The sequence below is a fragment of the Bolinopsis microptera genome, chromosome 1, assembly GCF_026151205.1.
Source record: "Bolinopsis microptera isolate Bmic1 chromosome 1, MBARI_Bmic_1.0, whole genome shotgun sequence".
Classification (NCBI taxonomy): domain Eukaryota; kingdom Metazoa; phylum Ctenophora; class Tentaculata; order Lobata; family Bolinopsidae; genus Bolinopsis; species Bolinopsis microptera.
The window spans coordinates 6,018,389-6,036,564 of record NC_087072.1 but is presented as its reverse complement, the minus strand read 5'-3'; the positions used below and the strand labels follow the sequence as shown (position 1 = coordinate 6,036,564).

General features: G+C 40.5%; 1 protein-coding gene and 1 non-coding gene across 11 annotated transcripts in view; both read left to right on the top strand.

Moving 5' to 3' along the window:
- The first annotated feature begins 739 nt into the window (after nucleotides 1-739).
- Nucleotides 740-18,176, top strand: part of LOC134822727 (CCR4-NOT transcription complex subunit 1-like) — a 36,592-nt gene continuing 19,155 nt past the window's right edge. For 6 of the 10 annotated variants that reach the window (XM_063834001.1, XM_063833992.1, XM_063833959.1 and 3 more), the window contains exons 1-16: nucleotides 740-794; nucleotides 1,463-1,563; nucleotides 1,799-1,906; nucleotides 2,015-2,164; nucleotides 2,405-2,459; nucleotides 10,655-10,901; nucleotides 11,128-11,220; nucleotides 11,745-11,859; nucleotides 11,953-12,063; nucleotides 12,273-12,415; nucleotides 12,532-12,688; nucleotides 14,328-14,486; nucleotides 14,629-14,988; nucleotides 15,229-15,732; nucleotides 15,910-16,062; nucleotides 17,494-17,626. In XM_063834001.1, coding sequence (XP_063690071.1) covers nucleotides 776-794; nucleotides 1,463-1,563; nucleotides 1,799-1,906; nucleotides 2,015-2,164; nucleotides 2,405-2,459; nucleotides 10,655-10,901; nucleotides 11,128-11,220; nucleotides 11,745-11,859; nucleotides 11,953-12,063; nucleotides 12,273-12,415; nucleotides 12,532-12,688; nucleotides 14,328-14,486; nucleotides 14,629-14,988; nucleotides 15,229-15,732; nucleotides 15,910-16,062; nucleotides 17,494-17,626 — 2,608 coding nt within the window. In that variant the 5' untranslated portion in view covers nucleotides 740-775. The remainder of the gene's footprint in view (nucleotides 795-1,462; nucleotides 1,564-1,798; nucleotides 1,907-2,014; nucleotides 2,165-2,404; nucleotides 2,460-10,654; nucleotides 10,902-11,127; nucleotides 11,221-11,744; nucleotides 11,860-11,952; nucleotides 12,064-12,272; nucleotides 12,416-12,531; nucleotides 12,689-14,327; nucleotides 14,487-14,628; nucleotides 14,989-15,228; nucleotides 15,733-15,909; nucleotides 16,063-17,493; nucleotides 17,627-18,176) is intronic. The other 4 variants (XM_063834025.1, XM_063834017.1, XM_063833985.1 and 1 more) reach the window with 1 other exon arrangement.
- Nucleotides 11,608-11,679, top strand: Trnac-gca (transfer RNA cysteine (anticodon GCA)). Its single transcript has one exon. It is a non-coding gene; the product is annotated as a tRNA-Cys (tRNA).

The window sequence follows — 18,176 nt, the reverse complement described above, 5'->3', positions numbered from 1 at the left end:
TTTATTTACAATAAAATTATATTATGATCCTTGGTATTGGGTCCTCGGGTCCTTGGTATTGTCTTCGGTATATTGTCCATTACCTGCGTTCTGCTTTTATAGTTTCAACATTAGTGAGTTCTAAATAAACAGCTTTAAACCGACTATGTATGAATAAATGAAATACCTGACAATCCGCACTCCAACAACTCCAGCACATGAGTAATTTGTGATAGTATGATGTATGATTCTTAAAAACTTTAAATTAAATTTGGCGTTCACAGGTCCTCGAGATCATGTGATCGCCGTGTGAGGTTTTGTTAATGCGTGTCGCACCTTCAAGCTTAAATTATTCACCTTACTGAGGCAGCGAACCAACGCGGGGCTTTACTTCTATGATATGATATGTTTTGATTGTTATTAATAAATACCAAAATTTAAAACTTGTTTTCCTAATCAAAATCATCATAATGTTATTATTCTTGATTTGATTTGATTTGATTTGATGGTTTAAAAAAATTTAATTTTTGTAGTTATATTACAGCACACGGGACCTAAGCCAAGTGTTTAGAAAATAATTGCATGAAACACAAATGCGTATGTGCACAAACGTACTTATAGATTAAGGATTTTTGATTAACTGTAAGCCGTGTGTCCTCCTTCTGCAATGCATCACAGAGTAAAAAGTAATGCAATATACTTTTTTTATTAGCTGAAAGAATTACCACACTGATGTATTATTTACTAACCAGTTCCAAACAGGATGAACTTGACATGAAATGATGGGTTTCATACTATGACACAGCCCTGGGAAAGTAAGTTTAACTTAATAGACATCAATACATGCACAATGCACATGAAAAGATGCTACAAATTAACTATTTACAGTATACTTGGTGTAGTATTGGTATATATATTTTTACCTATTGTTACCTTTTACCTTCCTTGCTAGTTAATTAGGATTTTGGATACTGGTCCATTCTGATTGCCCTGCTCTGGGCCGTACTTGTGGCTCAAGCAGGTCTGTATATGACTTATTACAGTCAAATGCAAACCTCTCTATACCGTGCCTCTCTACACTTGCACTGGGTACCTTGATATACCGTGCCTCTCTACAGTGGGTACCTTGATATACCGGTCCCCTTCTTTCCCCCAGACTCTTAGTTAATTAGCCCGTTTTGCGCAAGAGTGTGATGTATCATAGCTTTTATCGCATTTGGTGGTGAGTTTGAGTACATATTCCTTCACAATACGACACAATACATGAATATTAGGATCTAATTGGACATAATATAAGATTCTTGACAGGTTATTGAGAGGCTACAGATACTGGGGCCGGGGTTGGGATCATGTGAATTTCTCTAGTCCCTATACCGTACATTTTCCGTTTCCCCCGAGAGGTCCGGTATAAAGAGGTTTCACTGTATTATATCTTTTCCAATCTTCTCCAAATTTATGTTACTGTAACTTTATTACCATCCAGGTGGTATGAATGCTTGTGGATTAGCTTTATCGCAAATAACATATCTCATAGCATCACTAACAAAGAAAAACAACAAATCTTCCATCGTGGAGCTCAATCAGGTAATTGTGATAAACGGAATTAATATAGTTTTTAACTAAAGGAGATTTTACCAACGCCTGAGGAGATTGGTCCTGCCCATAAATGAATTTAAAAATCGCACTTACTGTTTTTGTGTGGAATCTATATAATATAATATCAGACTGGTATTCAACCATGTACATCCCATTGTGGTTCAAATGAATATTCTCACTGTATAATGTATAATGTATATTGTATAATGTATAATGTTCTCAGTTGGTAGAACGGCATGGGGAGGAGGCGGAGAAGCACATTCTTCATACCCTCTTTAGCCAAGTAGAGTTCAGCAGTGATGGCAAGAGCACTGGCAAGGATTTTCATCAGGTTTGTTACTAAATTAAAATTTTAATTTATTGCAGAGTGGACTAGATGTAGAATTATTCTTATCATGAAAATTCAGAGTTTTGCAAACTGAAGATCGCTATTTTTTAGACCCAGATCCTCATACAAGAGGCAAAGAACTTGATGTTGAAGCCCAACTTTATCGGGCTACTATGTTACGCAACGCAAGGTACACTACGCCCTTCCCCCTCTCTCTTTCCTTCACTGGTTAAAGTTTTACGGCTGTCACCTCTAAACGAAGTGAGTATTATTTCTGTTACAAGTTATAATTTATTGTCGGATGTACTGAAGGCAGTCTCTAGCTAAAAGTGACCATATTTTGAACACAGGACAAAGGAAGAGAAGTAATTCAACTAATGATATTAATTTTCTATACATGGATTGACTCTTTATATCCCTCATAATTCTCTCTAATAATCTCTCATACATACATTTAAAGAATAAAAAGCTTTAATATAAAATGATAACATTTACTATCAGATTGTGTTCGCACTCGCCCTCAGTCAATCTCCCGATCAAGAAATCCAGAAGCAAGGTATGTATTTTGATTGACTTTTTTTCCCTCTAACCTATTAATTTAAAAAATAGTATCAGTGTCAAATACTTTGAATGTATCCCACATCCGTCCTCTTTGGTTACCACTGTTATTATAACGGTTGCTATAAGTTTTTATAGTCGCCCGATGAGACTTGAGAGGTACACTGTAGTAGAATAGAAGACGGCAAGTCATTACTTTATAACGGAATATTTGATGAGCTGCAACAGTCTACCTTTCTTACGAACAGTTCCCGATTTAAAACCACGATATTATATTTAAACTTACTCTGACAGTCCTATGTCCGTTTGTGCGATTTGGTGGTTTTTGTTCTGAAAGTATAGAAGTAACTAGCATAATGTTCACTCCTCATACAGTCTTATATGTAACATGTTAGCTGATGGTCACTGGTCAGTATTAACTGCAAGTATGTTATTACATTTAACCTAGACTACCTAGTACTAGTACTTAGCAGAGACTACTTCTGTAGTCTGTATGTGGGCTCCTGGTTTAGATGGTTATATAATGTAATGTCCAGACTTACACACATGACCATTAAATTATATACAATATTACATAATATATAATAGGCCGACCAAGACAAAGCTACTTGTCTATGTTACTGAAGGAAGTTGGGACGAACTCCAAAGAGGAACTGCGAACCCTGTTGCGGGACAGGGATATATGGAGGGGGTTATCTGGCGTAGATTGAACTTTGTTCCGACATAGTAGTAGTAATAGTAGTATACAATATATACAGTACATGGTATATTATATTATCGTATGCCCGAACAAGAGCAGCATGTCCTGCTTCTCATAATGATTTTAATTCTACAAGCTAACTTTAGTTTAGTATAATAGTAGCTAACTTATAGTTTAGTATAATAGCAGTTAATGGTCGTTAGTAAATGTTTCACTGTGTTTACACACCGATACCACACATACATAAACCCTTACACAATACAATACCTATAAAGTAGTAACCGAGGTTCTACTCAGTTTTCAGTTCCGATAGATCATGTGATCATGTGATCAGGTGCTTCACCCTATTGTTGAGATTTGGACAGTATCCAAGGAGCCCGACCAAGTCCGCTGGGTTCACACAGGTTGCGGTAATGTGAACCCTGCTTGGGCTGATCATAGTAGTCCGTGGACTAAGGACTTGTCCGCGGACTGGGTCGGGCTTCTTGGATATTCCTGAGATGTTCACTGTGCGTATGTGTGCAGAGAATGAAAGTAAAAATACTAATAGCACTCATACACCTTAATACACTTGTGAGTTGCTTCTCTCTCCTGAACCACCGAGCAGGTAGTGAGTATTACACTAAAAATAAACACCGCCACGCTACGAGCTTGTTCGAGATCAGTTAGCTGGAATCTGGATTACTATGGCTCTCTGTGGAACCCAACAAAGATATAAGACATTTATAGACCATTATAACCACAAAATCAGCTGATGATCTGAATTACTGGTAGATCTGCAGATGATCAAGTGGAAAAACTCGAACTACTCTCATTTCAAAGAGACGAATAAGTTAAATGGGGGGGGGGGGGGGGGGGGGGGGGCCGGGGGGGGGGGGGGGGGGGGGGCGGGCGGGGGGGGGGGGGGGGGGGGGGGGGGGTGACACGTCCGTCACAAATAAACAATAATACTCATCCCTTGACATTAATGGTAGACTGGGGTTAAAGGGCTTCCATACCATTACATCGTACCTTTACAGTTTACATCGTACAACCACAAAGCTCTACGGTTTATTTTAACATTTCTTCGCATGATGACTCATTGAGTTACCCGGAAATATTCAGTCGAGAAGTGTCGAGCACCACTTCTCGCCTAGAGACTAGAGTACCCCCGGATGAAATAGAGTTTGGATACTGCTTTACCTGACACTAATTTAGCTGTGATCCCTGCCAAATGCACCAAAAAGTATTATGAAATTAAAAGTATCATAACAAGAATAGCAGCTGCAAGTTTTGTTCGGTGCACCATTACTTCGGTCATAAAAACACGTAGCTACTTAGTACAAAGTAAAACAGTGATTCCAAGTTCCAAAGTAACCAAGTCAAAACATCCTGAATGATAACAGTTAATAACATCACATTATAACATCCCCCTATTTAAAATATGAACTCGTCAAACATTGAAATTCAATAAATAATAAATAAACATACGTGCTCAATGCGCGGCATGGCACGCTTAAAATCTATGCATACTGCAGCGCGAAAAACTTTCTATAAAATTAACTTTCATTTTGCTAGTAGAAAAAGATACGTTACAGTAATTTGTCCCACACATGGCGCAAAGTGCCTCACTTGACTCCAAAATTCGAGTCGAACCATAAATTATCGGAAAATTCCAATTTGTCAACGTTCTAAAATCTTAGTACTACTGATACAAATAAATAAATCTGAAATGTAATAATAAAACATCCTCAAAAAACACGTTTCCTTTGTTCAATTCGATTTGGTAGTAAAAATTTATTCACGGTATAAATTAAATAACATACGGTAAATCAGTTTTCAGTCCTGTCTCTTACAACATTAATTCAATAGTTAAAATCGGCAATACATTACAAGTAAAAATATGATGTGAGTCCTGTCTCTTACAACGTTCAGTCTTAAAATTTATAGTGATTCTGTGACATTACAATATAACCTTAAAGGTTATTTCCCTCCTAACTTATCATAACTTAGCCGGTCAGGTGCAGTAACGTGGCGTCTGGGACGTGGTTCATGCTCTACTGCAATACCGTCAGGTTTAGTTTGCTCTTGTTCAACTACTTCAGTACTAGTCTGTCCCAGACTGTGGTCTACACTATCAGGCTTGCCATTATGTAATGCCATTTCTAAACTGTCAGGTTTACCATTATTTAATGCAACTATAGGAGGCTGTACGGGTTTACTCTAACTTTCTACCCGCTTTACCACATGGTCGAGATGCTTTCGGACTAAAGACCCCTGTCCTTCTGCTTCAATAATCACAATCTTTGATCCTTCAAGTGACTGAACGACACCTTCATTCCACTTATTGTGGCGAACATCCCAATAATACACTTTATCTCCGACGTCAAAAGATCTTAAGGGTTGACTCCGGAGTTTCTCTCGCTGTTCAGCAACTTTTTCCTCATATTTAGAATCGTTTGTGCACGGATTCAACAAACTTAACGCAGTTCTAGGTCGACGTCCAAACATAAGAACGGCAGGCTCTATCCTGGTGGTGCTGTGCGGAGTGTTTCGGTACTGAAACAACCATTGTGAGAGTTTGGTTGTGATATCCCCCGGATGATCAGCTGTCATTTTCTTAATAGCACGTTTAAATTGAAGTACCTGATTCTCAGCTTGGCCATTACTACTGGGATGGTAACTGGGAATAGGGACGCACTTGATTCCGTTCTTCGACAGAAACGTTACAAACTCCGTAGAGCGAGATAACTGCGGACCATTATCCATTACACAAACCTTTGGGAGTCCAAAACAGGCAAATAACTCCCTCAATTTCTTAATCAGATTTGCAGCCGTCGTATTTTGCTTCATGTCTTTCACTTCCAACCACTTGGAATACGCACACACGACAATTAACCACATAGAACCCTGGAAGGGACCAGCAAAATCCAAATGCAGTCGTTGCCATGGTTGATCTGGAACGTCCCACGGGCGTGGAAGAGCTTTCTTCGGCAGTGGCTGTACACTTTGGCAACTCTTACACGTCTTAGACACTTTCTCTATCTCAGCATCCATCAGCGGCCACCACATGTACCTCCTGGCCATGTTCTTCATAGCTGATGAACCCATGTGGGTGCTGTGTAATAGCTCCAGAACGTCCGGTCTCATTTTAGTTGGAATGATAACCCGTCCACCCCACATCAAGCATCCTTTATCCACAGAGAGTTCCGTCTGTTTCTCATAATACGGTTTAAAAGCAGCCTCAAAAGAATCTCCTGAAATTGTCTTGTTCTTAACAACTTTCGGTCTTTTAGTCCATCCCTCCAGAGTAAACATTATAACTTTAGCAAGTAACGAATCTGTTCTCGACATCTTAGAGATCAGTGCAGAGTTCAACAACGGATTATCCTCTCCAACAAAGACAGTGTAAATTTCATCTTTACACGTTTCACACTCATTTACACCGTCACAAACTAGACTGTCCGGGTGTGTACTAGCAGGTGTGTCTTTGATTTTCAATGGGAAACGAGAGCATACATCAGCATTTGCATGCTTTCCAGTCGGACGGTATGATATGGTGTAATCATAATTAGCTAGAATCAAAGCCCATCTTTGTAATCGGCTAATCACCATCTCTGGAATACCCTTGTTTTGATGCAGAATATATTGGAGAGGTTTATTGTCCGTCACCAACTGGAAGTGGACCGCGTAAACATACTTGTGGAACTTCTTTAGGGACCAAATAATCGCTAACGCCTCTCTGTCCAATTGAGAATACCTCCTCTCCGCATCAGTCAATGTCCTACTCACAAATTCAATCGGTTTTTCTGTACCATCAGAATACTTATGCGATATCACCCCACCAAGACCAAGTGAACTTGCATCACAATCTACTTTTAGAGGAACAGAAGGATCGTAAAACGCAAGTACTCTCTCAGACGTTAGCATTTCCTTCAATTTGTTGAACGCTTCTTTCTGTTCTTTCCCAAATACCCACTTTGTCTGTGCCGATCTGAGCTGGTTGAGAGGTTCAATGACAGTCGACATGTTACCTGGCGTAGTGCACGGCTCCGAGGAACGAAACCAGCTGTTCTCTCGTTTCGGGAAATGGAGCTTTCACCAGAGTCTCCACTTTTGAGCTGACAGGCTTTATCCCTTGGGCAGACACCACGTGACCCAAGTAAATCACCGAAGGTTGCATGAATTCAGATTTGTCTAATCGGCAGCGAAATCCAGCGTCCTCCAGTCTCTTTATCACCTGTCTGACATTTGACATGTGTTCCTCGTCATTAAATCCCGTTATCAGAATGTCATCCACCCGGCAACAGGTTTGACGAATCCCTGTCAGTACTTCATCGATTGTAGCTTGAAATTGAGCTCCAGCTGAGTTGATGCCAAAAGGAAGGCGTGTCCACATTAGTAAACCAAGCTGAGTATTCAGAGTCGTCAGAGCTTGATCACATTTCCTTAAGAGTAAGCTGTTGTAGGCACTCTTAATATCAATCTTCGAGAACAGTTTTCCTCCAACCATGCCAGCAAAGCATTCATCAACTGTCGGAAGAGGGTAAGTCTTGGTATCTAGTGCAGGATTGAGTGTGGACTTGTAGTCTCCACACACTCTGATCGTTTTATCTGGCTTGGCCACCGGCACAATGGGAGAAGCCCACTCTGAATTGTCAACAGGAACCAGCAGGCCCTCTGCTATCATCTGTTTCAATGTATCTTCTGTTTTCCCCCTAATCGAGAAAGCTGTCACTCTAGCTTTGCAGAACTTCGGCCTAGCTCCTTCTTTCAGGTTTAAACGGGCCTCGTACCCTTTCACAACTCCTACTCCAGGCATGAAAATGGGACTTTTCTTCATCTCTTCTGCAAATTTCTCATGACATTCACTAGTAGATACAGTTGCCGCATTAACCAGCCTACCGAACCACTCTGGCCCGAAAAGTCTCTCGATCCAGTCCCGACCCAGCAAGGTAGGAAAGCAAGAGTCCACCACATGCAAATTCATCTCTCCATGATATGTTCCATTAAATTTGACGGATGTTTTGGCAATCATGCAAACGTTAACTGTTTGACCATTGGCTACACAAAGAGTTTTAACACTATCTATCAACTTGCAATCATTCAAATTTAGCTGTGAAAACTTAGGTTTAGAAATACATGTTAAAGCAGCACCAGTGTCTAATTCAAACTCGACTGGTTTCCCATTTAGTAATAACAAAATCATGGGTTTTCTACTTCGAAAATGACAAACCATATCACGGGATTCACAAACAGAAATTTGATTTTCAGAACAAACTCTACTCGACACAGTCGACATACATTCTACTGTACAATCATAACTTACAGCAGATTCAGCTTCACTCAAACTCGAACTCCCCATGGAGTTGGATGAGTCATTCTCGTCATGAGAATGTTGGAAATCAGGAGCAGAGTTCCCCTTGAGGGGATAGTTGACTGGATCAACAGGTAGATAGATGCAAGGTTCAGGTGACAGATCAGGATTACATATAACTGGAGAATCCTCCGATAAAACATCCACTTTCATCATATACTCATGTTCCTGATCCCCGTAAACATCATCATCATCTGCTTCACCCACATTGTTCTGTTTTGGGCGTTTCCCCTTCAAACAGTTTGCTCTGATATGACCGGTCTGGTGACAGTTTCTACATTTCACTTTGCAATCCGGAGCCTTATGGCCCTTCAATGTACATTTTGAGCAAACCAGTCCTTTATCACCAGGGCGATAACCTTTCATCTGACCTTGTTCCGATTGTCCCCCATAATGGTGTTTTTTATGGACAAAATGAGCAGATGGTGCTGACCCGTAACCTGACATGGCTGAATTAGCTGTCATCGCGTTTTCTTTTGCTATAGCTGCTGTTAGGACTTTTGCAGATGTGTCCAAGTTTGCTTTAGTTAGCAAATAAGATCTGATATTCGAATCTCTCAATCCATACAGAAAACGGTCCTTGACCATACGGTCGTAAAAAGTTCCGAAGTTGCACACATTTGCCTTTTCCTTGACTCGCGACATGTAAAGGCTTAGCCCCTCTCCAGATTCCTGCTTCATCAGGTTAAAACGATACCCTTCTGATACCGCATCTAACGCTGGAGCCAGATTTTCGGTCAGCAGTTTTACAAGATCATTGTATGTTTTCTTGGCAGGTTTGTCCGGTGCACAATATGATTTCAACACCTTGTACCCCATTTGTCCAATGTTCGACAACAACAACGATACTGAGTAACTGTTTTTGGCCTCTTCTTCTGTCAGTTTTTCTTGGACTATGCAACATGAAATTGCTTGGTCCAACCGCTCAAGCCAATCCTCTACGTTGTCCAGTTGCATGGGTTCTATAATCCTCGTCGCCATTTAGTACAAAGTAAAACAGTGATTCCAAGTTCCAAAGTAACCAAGTCAAAACATCCTGAATGATAACAGTTAATAACATCACATTATAACTAAAACCACGTTCATGTTACGTCCACTTTCTATCCAATCTACACTCTACAATAAATCACTAGTAAAGTTACAGAGTACACGGTTTAATAGGCGCTCTTGTTCACACTTGTTATACTTAGCCAACTACTTAGTGTTACACTATGTGTGATTTGGTGTGATTGATCTGGGTAGTAAGTCCTTAGTCACACTTTACACCGCCTCCCTTACACCACCGCTTATATATACACTAGTTAACTACACATCTGGCAACAAATCCCTACCCGGAAACACATACGTCCCACATCTCCCGCTCTGAAAGTTCTGGAACGGTGACAAGTAAAGTGTGCATTTCAAAGAAACGGACATAAGTTAGCTAGTACATTACGGATATTATAAGGTACACTGTTGTAAGGGTGATATATTATATGTTATATCACAAGTTCTGCTGTATGCTAAGGTACATTGTATCACGTACTCGTGTAATACTGTCACACTGGACACACGCAGTTAATTATATAGTGACAGAAGTGAGACGTTATGTCACATAACTGATTATTACTAACAATCTCACGCGTTTCCTCCTCCGCAAACATGACGTCACCTCATACGTCACTCATTTTACATTTACCTTCACTTGATTATGTCTAAATATGTTTTAATCCAGTCAGAAGTTGTAACGTAATACCACATTTTCCAGTAAACACTTTGAGTGATGTTATTTGTTAGCTCGATAACTGATAAGGCGGCTCATTACAGATTAATTATCCCATTACAGATCAATTATCTCCATGATTTATAAATTCAGCTTGTTCAAAGAACTTGTATAAGTAAAAGAATGGTCAGGTATTCGAAGCAGTCCAAATCACCCAAATTATGTTAGCTATCAAAGTCTAATAAAATACATAATGACAGTATTTAACGGGCATAGCGTTAGAATAGTCAAAATTTACACGTAGTATTTACACGTCACTCCACCAAAAGCTGTTCAGTCAGTAAGTATTGTTTGTTATAAACCATAAAAAAGGTTTTATAAACAACCTTATAAACAGGCCTTAAAAAGCAGAGTATTTAATACAATTCATTGCAGCGATCACAGTCCTGGACACTAAGATCTGCAACGTACTGCGACAGTATCTGAAGGACGGAGACACGACCATCAGAGAGCTGCCCGTACACGTAGTTTACTATGCCATCAGTCACGTCCTCAAAGAAAATAACATTCCCGCTGCTGATAAGGATCTGCTTATCGATCATCTGCGTCAAGTCTTCCCCATTGATAACTGTCCCATAATCCTGGTTCCCTTGCTGCATAACTCAACTATCTATAGAAACAGGTGAGTTCTTTGCGAGGTTAAAAGTTTCAGTCATGCTCTCGCTATCTTTATGTTTTATGGTTTCTTCCATAGAATTTGTTATACCGGTGTCTGAGTCTAAAACAAAATGTACATACAGTGCAACTTACCTTTCTTAGATAGTTGTTATACCGCAAGTGACAAGGTTCTTATGATCCAGCTGGCTTACCAAACAAAACAAGAACTCTAACTGTATAATTATCTGCAGTTTGCACTCCACTCCGGCTAACAACAGCCTGGAAACGGACCCCCACAACCTGCCCGAACTCATTAAAGAGTGTGGATATTCTTGCTGTGACAGGTAAATCAATGAGAAATGAGGATTAAATAGATGACATGTTAAATTCTGTCCAAGTTCCAGGTTCCTTAGAATCTTCGATCCTTCAAACTGGGGCAGAGTCGTAAGTAGAGCCACAGTACTAGTTTACAATGAACATTTTTCTGTCGAGAGAGTAGTTGCGGCGCGACGCAGCCACGCGCGGTTTTTCATCACGTGATTAATTACGTTAGAACTTTTCTTTGTGTGATGTACAACTGATAACGTGATCGATGAGATCACAGGTTACTCTCAACGGAAAAATTTCTAGACGCCCTGCTTGTGGGTGAAATGGAAGTGACAGATCTGTCTACTGAGCAGTTGATTAAACTTTCTGAAGTATATTTATGTGAAAATCGTCATTATTCCAACGGGTGTATAGCTCAGTGGTAGAGCAATCGACTGCAGATCGATAGGTCCATGGTTCAACTCCGTGTGCGCCCTTAGCTTTTTGTCAAAGTTTTAATAATCCTGGTTTTAATATAATATTATAACTAGCTTGTCTTCAGTGTTGACGAGTTACAAGGCCTATTTAATGTTATCAAATCAGAGATAACTGCTAGGACTGTTGCCAAAACTCTGGGCATGATGGTTCAAACACCGAAGAATGGCAACGATACCGTGGTACGTGAAAATGTTAACTTAAAAGTGTGTAACAATCAACAAGCTAAATAGTTGATTAAGTTTTTAGTTGTTTTAACAAATAATTTTTTTCAGATAAGTCTACAGAACATTAACTCCTCCCTATCATGGACAGATAAACCAGAACCTCCAGCAAATTCGACCTCTTGGAACATCAAGAATCTAATTTTCGTGCTATCTCAGAAGGTAAAGATTTTTCTGTGTCAATAAAATACTATGAACTTGTTGTTTGTTTGGTGCCGGTAGTTCTAATGACCAATTTACAAAAGAATTTATGTACAAATACTATTTTAATTAATAATATTATTAATTACTCATGAATCCTAGTAGTGTAAGAGTAATTATATTATCAAGAATGGGATGATTTTCGAAGTGAACCTTTAAAAAAAATGCAGGTACCACATTTGGATTGGAGAGAGGTGATTATAGAACTTGATTATCCTGAGTTCTTCGTTCCCGATGTCCAGGGCTTAAACTTCATCCTCGAAGCCTACAATCTTGCGACCACTGAGCCATTCCCAACCACTGCAATCTACCGGTAAGTCTATTTTAAAGTTTAGGGTACTTGCACACTATATATAAATTATAATATCTACATGATATGTTTTAACGGTAATATTGTAATAACTTTGACCATCCCTTCTTTTCGTTCAGAATGTGGGCCAACGTGAAGGGTCAGTTGTCATGGATAAAGCACAGCTTGTCGTCAGAATCCGAATTTTCCTTCATAAAGAATCTCGGAAAACAAGTCGAATTGGAAATTCTGAAGAGTCCTCCAGAGGAAGGCATGCCGGAAGTTCAGATTCGAGAGGTTAGATAAATTGGTTTATTTATTCATTTATTTTAGCTAACTAAAGAGAAAAAACGTATATTTTCATTATAGCATAAAATCATGATATTATAGCAACTCACAAATATGTTTGTATTTGTAAATTATTATTTCACCGTTTCCTTCTAAAACGAGCACACTGATCTGATCTGAGCCAAGGATGATGAATAAGATCGGAAAGGAGGATCCTAGTTTTGCAATCTCCGTTCAAGCAGTCCCTCAGGAAGTTAAGTCTCAATGTTCTGTCTACGGAGGCTGGTTCCCAACAGTCCAAGTGAAGGAACATCATCACATCATCGCGAGTCTGAAAAGGGATGTCACCGTAAAGGAGGGCGTAAGCGATACAGCCAATAGCCCAGACAGAAGCATGGAAAGGATAGTAGTACCCAGCATCCCAGTATTCAGGCGGAATGAAGGTATCAGTACCACGGAACATGCGGTAGGGTTCAGGGGTGAGTGCTGCTGAGGAACCAAAGTCAATCAGTTTGATCTGCTGTGTGGTAGGATTGTAAAGAATGTTCTCGTCCTTGAGGTCTCGATGGTCGACGTTCTGAAGAGTGAGGTAGTAAACAGCGTTGACCAGTTGTCGGATAATGTTAGCCGCTTCTCTGTCATCTATGATCTCCCCATATTGAATGTGTGAGAAGAGGTCTAAAAATCCAGGGTGGTACTCCATCACCAGATACCAGAGGGAGACTTCGTCGCTGAAGTAGACTGAAACTAAAGAGAGGATGTTAGGATGGTTGAGGTTCTTCCACAAGACTATCTCGTTGGGAAGGTAATCTTCTTTCTTGTCACACCAGGTCCTGTTCCGGATCTTATCGTCACATACTGTTTTCACAGCTCTCAGTTTCATGGTAGAAAGTTCACGACAAAGCCAGACTGTTCCATATCCTCCTTCTCCCAGTGGTTTGATAGCTTCGAAGTTCTCCCTCCAATCAGCTTCAGTTCCAATCCGCTTCGCCATATCTGCAGTTGATGTTCTGTTGTAGAAGTTGTTGTTCTGAGGATAGTTGTGTAGCTCGTTGAAAGATATGACTAAATGATAAGTGAACGTAGGGGGAACAAGTACTTATACTGGCTGCTTTGAACAAGACTAAGGACTTATTGCTTGTTGGGATCTGTCTCGCTACGAATATCACGCATATAATCAAAACGTCTCTGGTAGAGTGTCGGATTACTCATCATTCTTATCACGACGTGAATCGTAACATGTGATCCCAACGAGCGGCCGAAAGATTCCAACCTCGTCATTAACCAGGACATGTGATCTTGTGATCAACACTGCAAAGTTTACGGAACCAAGAATATTCTGCAGAGATCGTGACGAGTCAACTAACTGGTCTCAATTCTTGAGAACCCAACATTTACTAGTTAAACAGATTAAATTACTCGACCGTGAGATCATTATAATACTGAGTGGCTCAGTTTAACGTTACAATCACAGCATACCCCCAGTGACAACCGCCATTGACATGTCGAGATAAATTTAATTCTGGGCCACTTCAAAGTATCTAGAAATATACTGTCAGGCGACAGGCACTTATATTCATGAACCTTAAATCCAGTTTTCGGCATAATTTCGAAGTAAACTTCTTGCCCACTAATACCCTATCCCCAGGTTTGGAACTCACTGGATCTGATTGAGACCCTGTTGAATATTGGAGAATGTGGAGAACGAGCGGAAGTAGTGAACATCCTGACTACCCCTGCCAAACTCTGCCCGGATATTCTCATGCTGGGTCTCCTTCAGAGCAAGTGTAACTGGCACACTCTTCAGGTTTGTACGGCTTTCTCATTGCCCTAAATTCAACTTTTCCCCCTCGTCTCACAACAGTTTCTTAGATATGTTCTGTTTTTCACGGCTATGGTAGTGGTACTGTCTTCAAATATATCCCGTAAATAAACAATTTGATTTTCAGGACGACATGATAAGATCCCTGCTACAAACCTTCCTTGGAAACCACCCGAACTCAGCCATCATCCTACATTATTGCTGGTCCGGACCCGGAAACAGACAAGCCACCCTCCAGAAGATCATGTTGGGTGCCATGTCCGACTACTATCTCCATGATCAGACTCACAGCGGACAAGTTGACCAGACGCGACTATCCAGAATCCTGGACGTGGCTCAGGATCTCAAGACCCTGTCCCAGTTGCTCCATTCCCCAAACTTCTTGTTTGTTATCGAGTTAGCGGTACTGGCCTCGAGAAGGGAATATCTCAAACTTGACAAGTGGCTTACTGATAAGCTCATCACTCATCAGGAACCCTTTGTTAGGGTATGTCAACCGAACTGAAGCCAACAAGCGATCGAAATTACGAATTATATAATTAAAATTTGCGATAAGATTTTAGAATCTACGAAAGTTTGCTCATGCACTAGCGGAGAGGAAACAGCCCACACTTCGCGTTTCGTAAGCCTAGCCGCCTGGGGTTTGGCAGGCGGCATATTTTTTGAATAAACTTTTAAAATTATAAAGAAGCTTTATTTCACTTTATAATGTGCGGTACCTCCACAGGCGACTATCACATACCTAACCCGGAAGCTTGATAGCGAGAATCCCAAAAACCCTCACCTCCCTCAAGAAGTGATGCTGAGTGTCCTGCACTGTCTACAGCGAGTCCTGCAGCAGTCCACCGTACCTGACGGCTTTCCCATCTCTCAGGAAGTGAAGGACCACATTCACCACCTGGTTACCACCCACCTCCCTGCTGCCTCCATGATGCCTCCCAATAACTCCATCATGACGAACAGTACTCCCATGATGTCCAACAACTCCTCCATGATGGGTACCACCACCTCCATACTATCAAGCAGTCTGGCTAACACCAACACCCTGCTGCCCAACACCACCGCCAACCAGCTCATTGCCTCCAGCACTGCCAGCAACCCCATGCTACCAAACACCAACTCCATGTCTAGCAACATCCTGGGCACCACCAACATGGGTGCTCTGGGGGGCATGTCTAGTCTTCAGAACAAACTACCACAGCTGATGAGTCAAAACAACACCCCTAACCCGGTAAGTAAGGCTTCTCTCCCTCCCTTTACACACCGGGCAAATTACACGGGGAATTATCAGCTCATTTTTCTAGGACACTGTTTAAATTATCGGTCCTCTCTCTCTCTCTCTGTGCTGTAAAGTAATATGTAGTATTTTGTTTTGTATTATTATATTTGACGGATGGTACCACCCCAGTCTGCCCCGCTGGGCGCCATGACGAACGGTCTGAGCAGTGTGCTCGGAGGAAGCATTTCACAGCTCCAGCAGGTGAACACGACTACCAACTCTGCTGCTGCCAACAACACCACAGTCAACAACAATAACACCAGCAGTAAACACATCCTACAGGTAGGGATTGTTTTGTACTTGACGTTGCTATGGGCCGCCGATCAAGGCATTCATAAGTGATTAAATCACACTGTAATTTGTACGGCAGGAGTTGCTCTTTTCTATCTGTACTTCTATTGCTCTATTGGAGTTACATGTTATTATGAAATGGGATCCATTATTGTTGTACATGAGATACAGGCTCTCCCTTCAGTTGCTGTAATGTTATTTGCCCAACTGTCTGATTGCTCACATTTCAAAGCGTCTCACCACACGTTTTTACCGCTGACTAATCTCTATAGATAAACCATAAATCAGGAATTTCTCAACGTAGCCATTTGGGAATGAATAATTTTTACAGCGCTTTATTGTCTCAGTCCGCAAATTTATCGCCGTCGCGATGCTTGTCTGCAATCTCGAATTGCATTAACCTTGCTCAATATATCAAGTCATGAATATTGAGTTGGAAGTTAGGACCAGGCCAAGGTTTCATGCTCGGTATTTTACTGAACCTTATAAAACTCAGAATATATTCCTCTTATTGCCGATCATCGCTTGTTTACTCCTTACACTTTACAGTAGCCTGACCTTACCTAATAGGCTGACCTCTGACTGCTTAAAAAGATTTTGCTGAAGCCATTAATCTGATTTTGAGCCTGACTGTTTTCTGCTTAATTCTGACTGAGCATTGTCCTGGAGGTGGTATTAATGACGTCATAGTAAAGTGTGTGGCATTACACGTAACCAGTAACCACGCACCTTGTTTAAGTGGAGTGTGAGCCTCGTGTTAATGCCATGTCCTGTCGTTCTATTTGTATTATTGTCTTTTTAAATGCCATATCGGGTATCCTAGTTTGCTCTGTTGCTGTGTTGTAATGTGTGAAGGGAATTGGGAACAATCTAATGTGTAACCAAGTGGCTCGGTAAACAATATCTTACACAATTGTAATAGAATTACCATTTTACTACTGAATTAACATTTCATCTCTGCATGAGAAAAATGGTAATCCTGCAAAACTGTAATTCTGCACTGAACTTACACTCTATGAGATAGTATATGATTTAAAAGATAGTACAGTTTTATGTCCTGATAAGAACATAATCTCAATCCGTATTATGATTGTACTGCAACAAGACATACGGTTATTGTTTTTTTACTTTTCTATTCCGTACAAGTTAGATTTTGATGATTTCATAAATATCGTCTTTTCTGTAGAAATCAAGATCGCATTTTTTTGTAAAATTTAATGTGTGGTTTGAGACGTTACATATTTTGATACCTTAATGTAAAGCATTGGCTGCTCAATTGTTACTTTTATCTTAGACAGCGTTATTGCGTCATCCTTTGAATGTAACTACTCATAAGTTTTTTATCACTTCAACTGTTTCTCACAGATCTGTGACAATGCCTTTATTTCAGCACTATGATCTGTGACAATGCCTTTATTTCAGCACTATGGTCAGCAGTCGTCCAGTCCCCCGATCCCCCCAGACAGCTCCTTCTCAGCCGTAGTGGCTCAGCAACAGAGGAGGACTTCTCTCAGTCAGCCCTCTAACAATATCCTGTCCTCTGGTAAGGAAGAAGGTTATACACAATTTCTTTTGTTTCGTAAACATGTTACTTTATAAAGACTGTTATTTTGTGTGTCCCAGTTTGTCCTTTGTCATGTCTCGTGCTTCTCCGATGCAGATTGCAGATCTTTGTTTACAATGTGTAGAATCAATCAATCATTGTACATTATGTACTGTTGTGTTCTCAGTAGTACCACTTGTGGTCCCTCATTGCACTTTCTGTGTGCTGTGTGTGACAAATTACACTTTATAAATAGGCACTCAGTCTACTGAGATGTTAACCAGATTGCTCAACTCCGTGTTACAATTAAGTACTCGCTACTTCTCGCTCTTAATCCCTTGTTACATGTAGGGTGACGTGGTTATACTATAATATGTCGTATGACATGTGATGACATCACATGACCTACGACACATGGTGATGTACGTGGTGAGGAGAGGCACACATGCGCTGGTTACTAAGTAACGGTTACTAAGGTCCTGGCTTCTAAGTTAGACGCCGTTATATATACGTGTTACGATCCTGTGAGGTGAAACACAACTCAATGTACTCTTTTGTACTG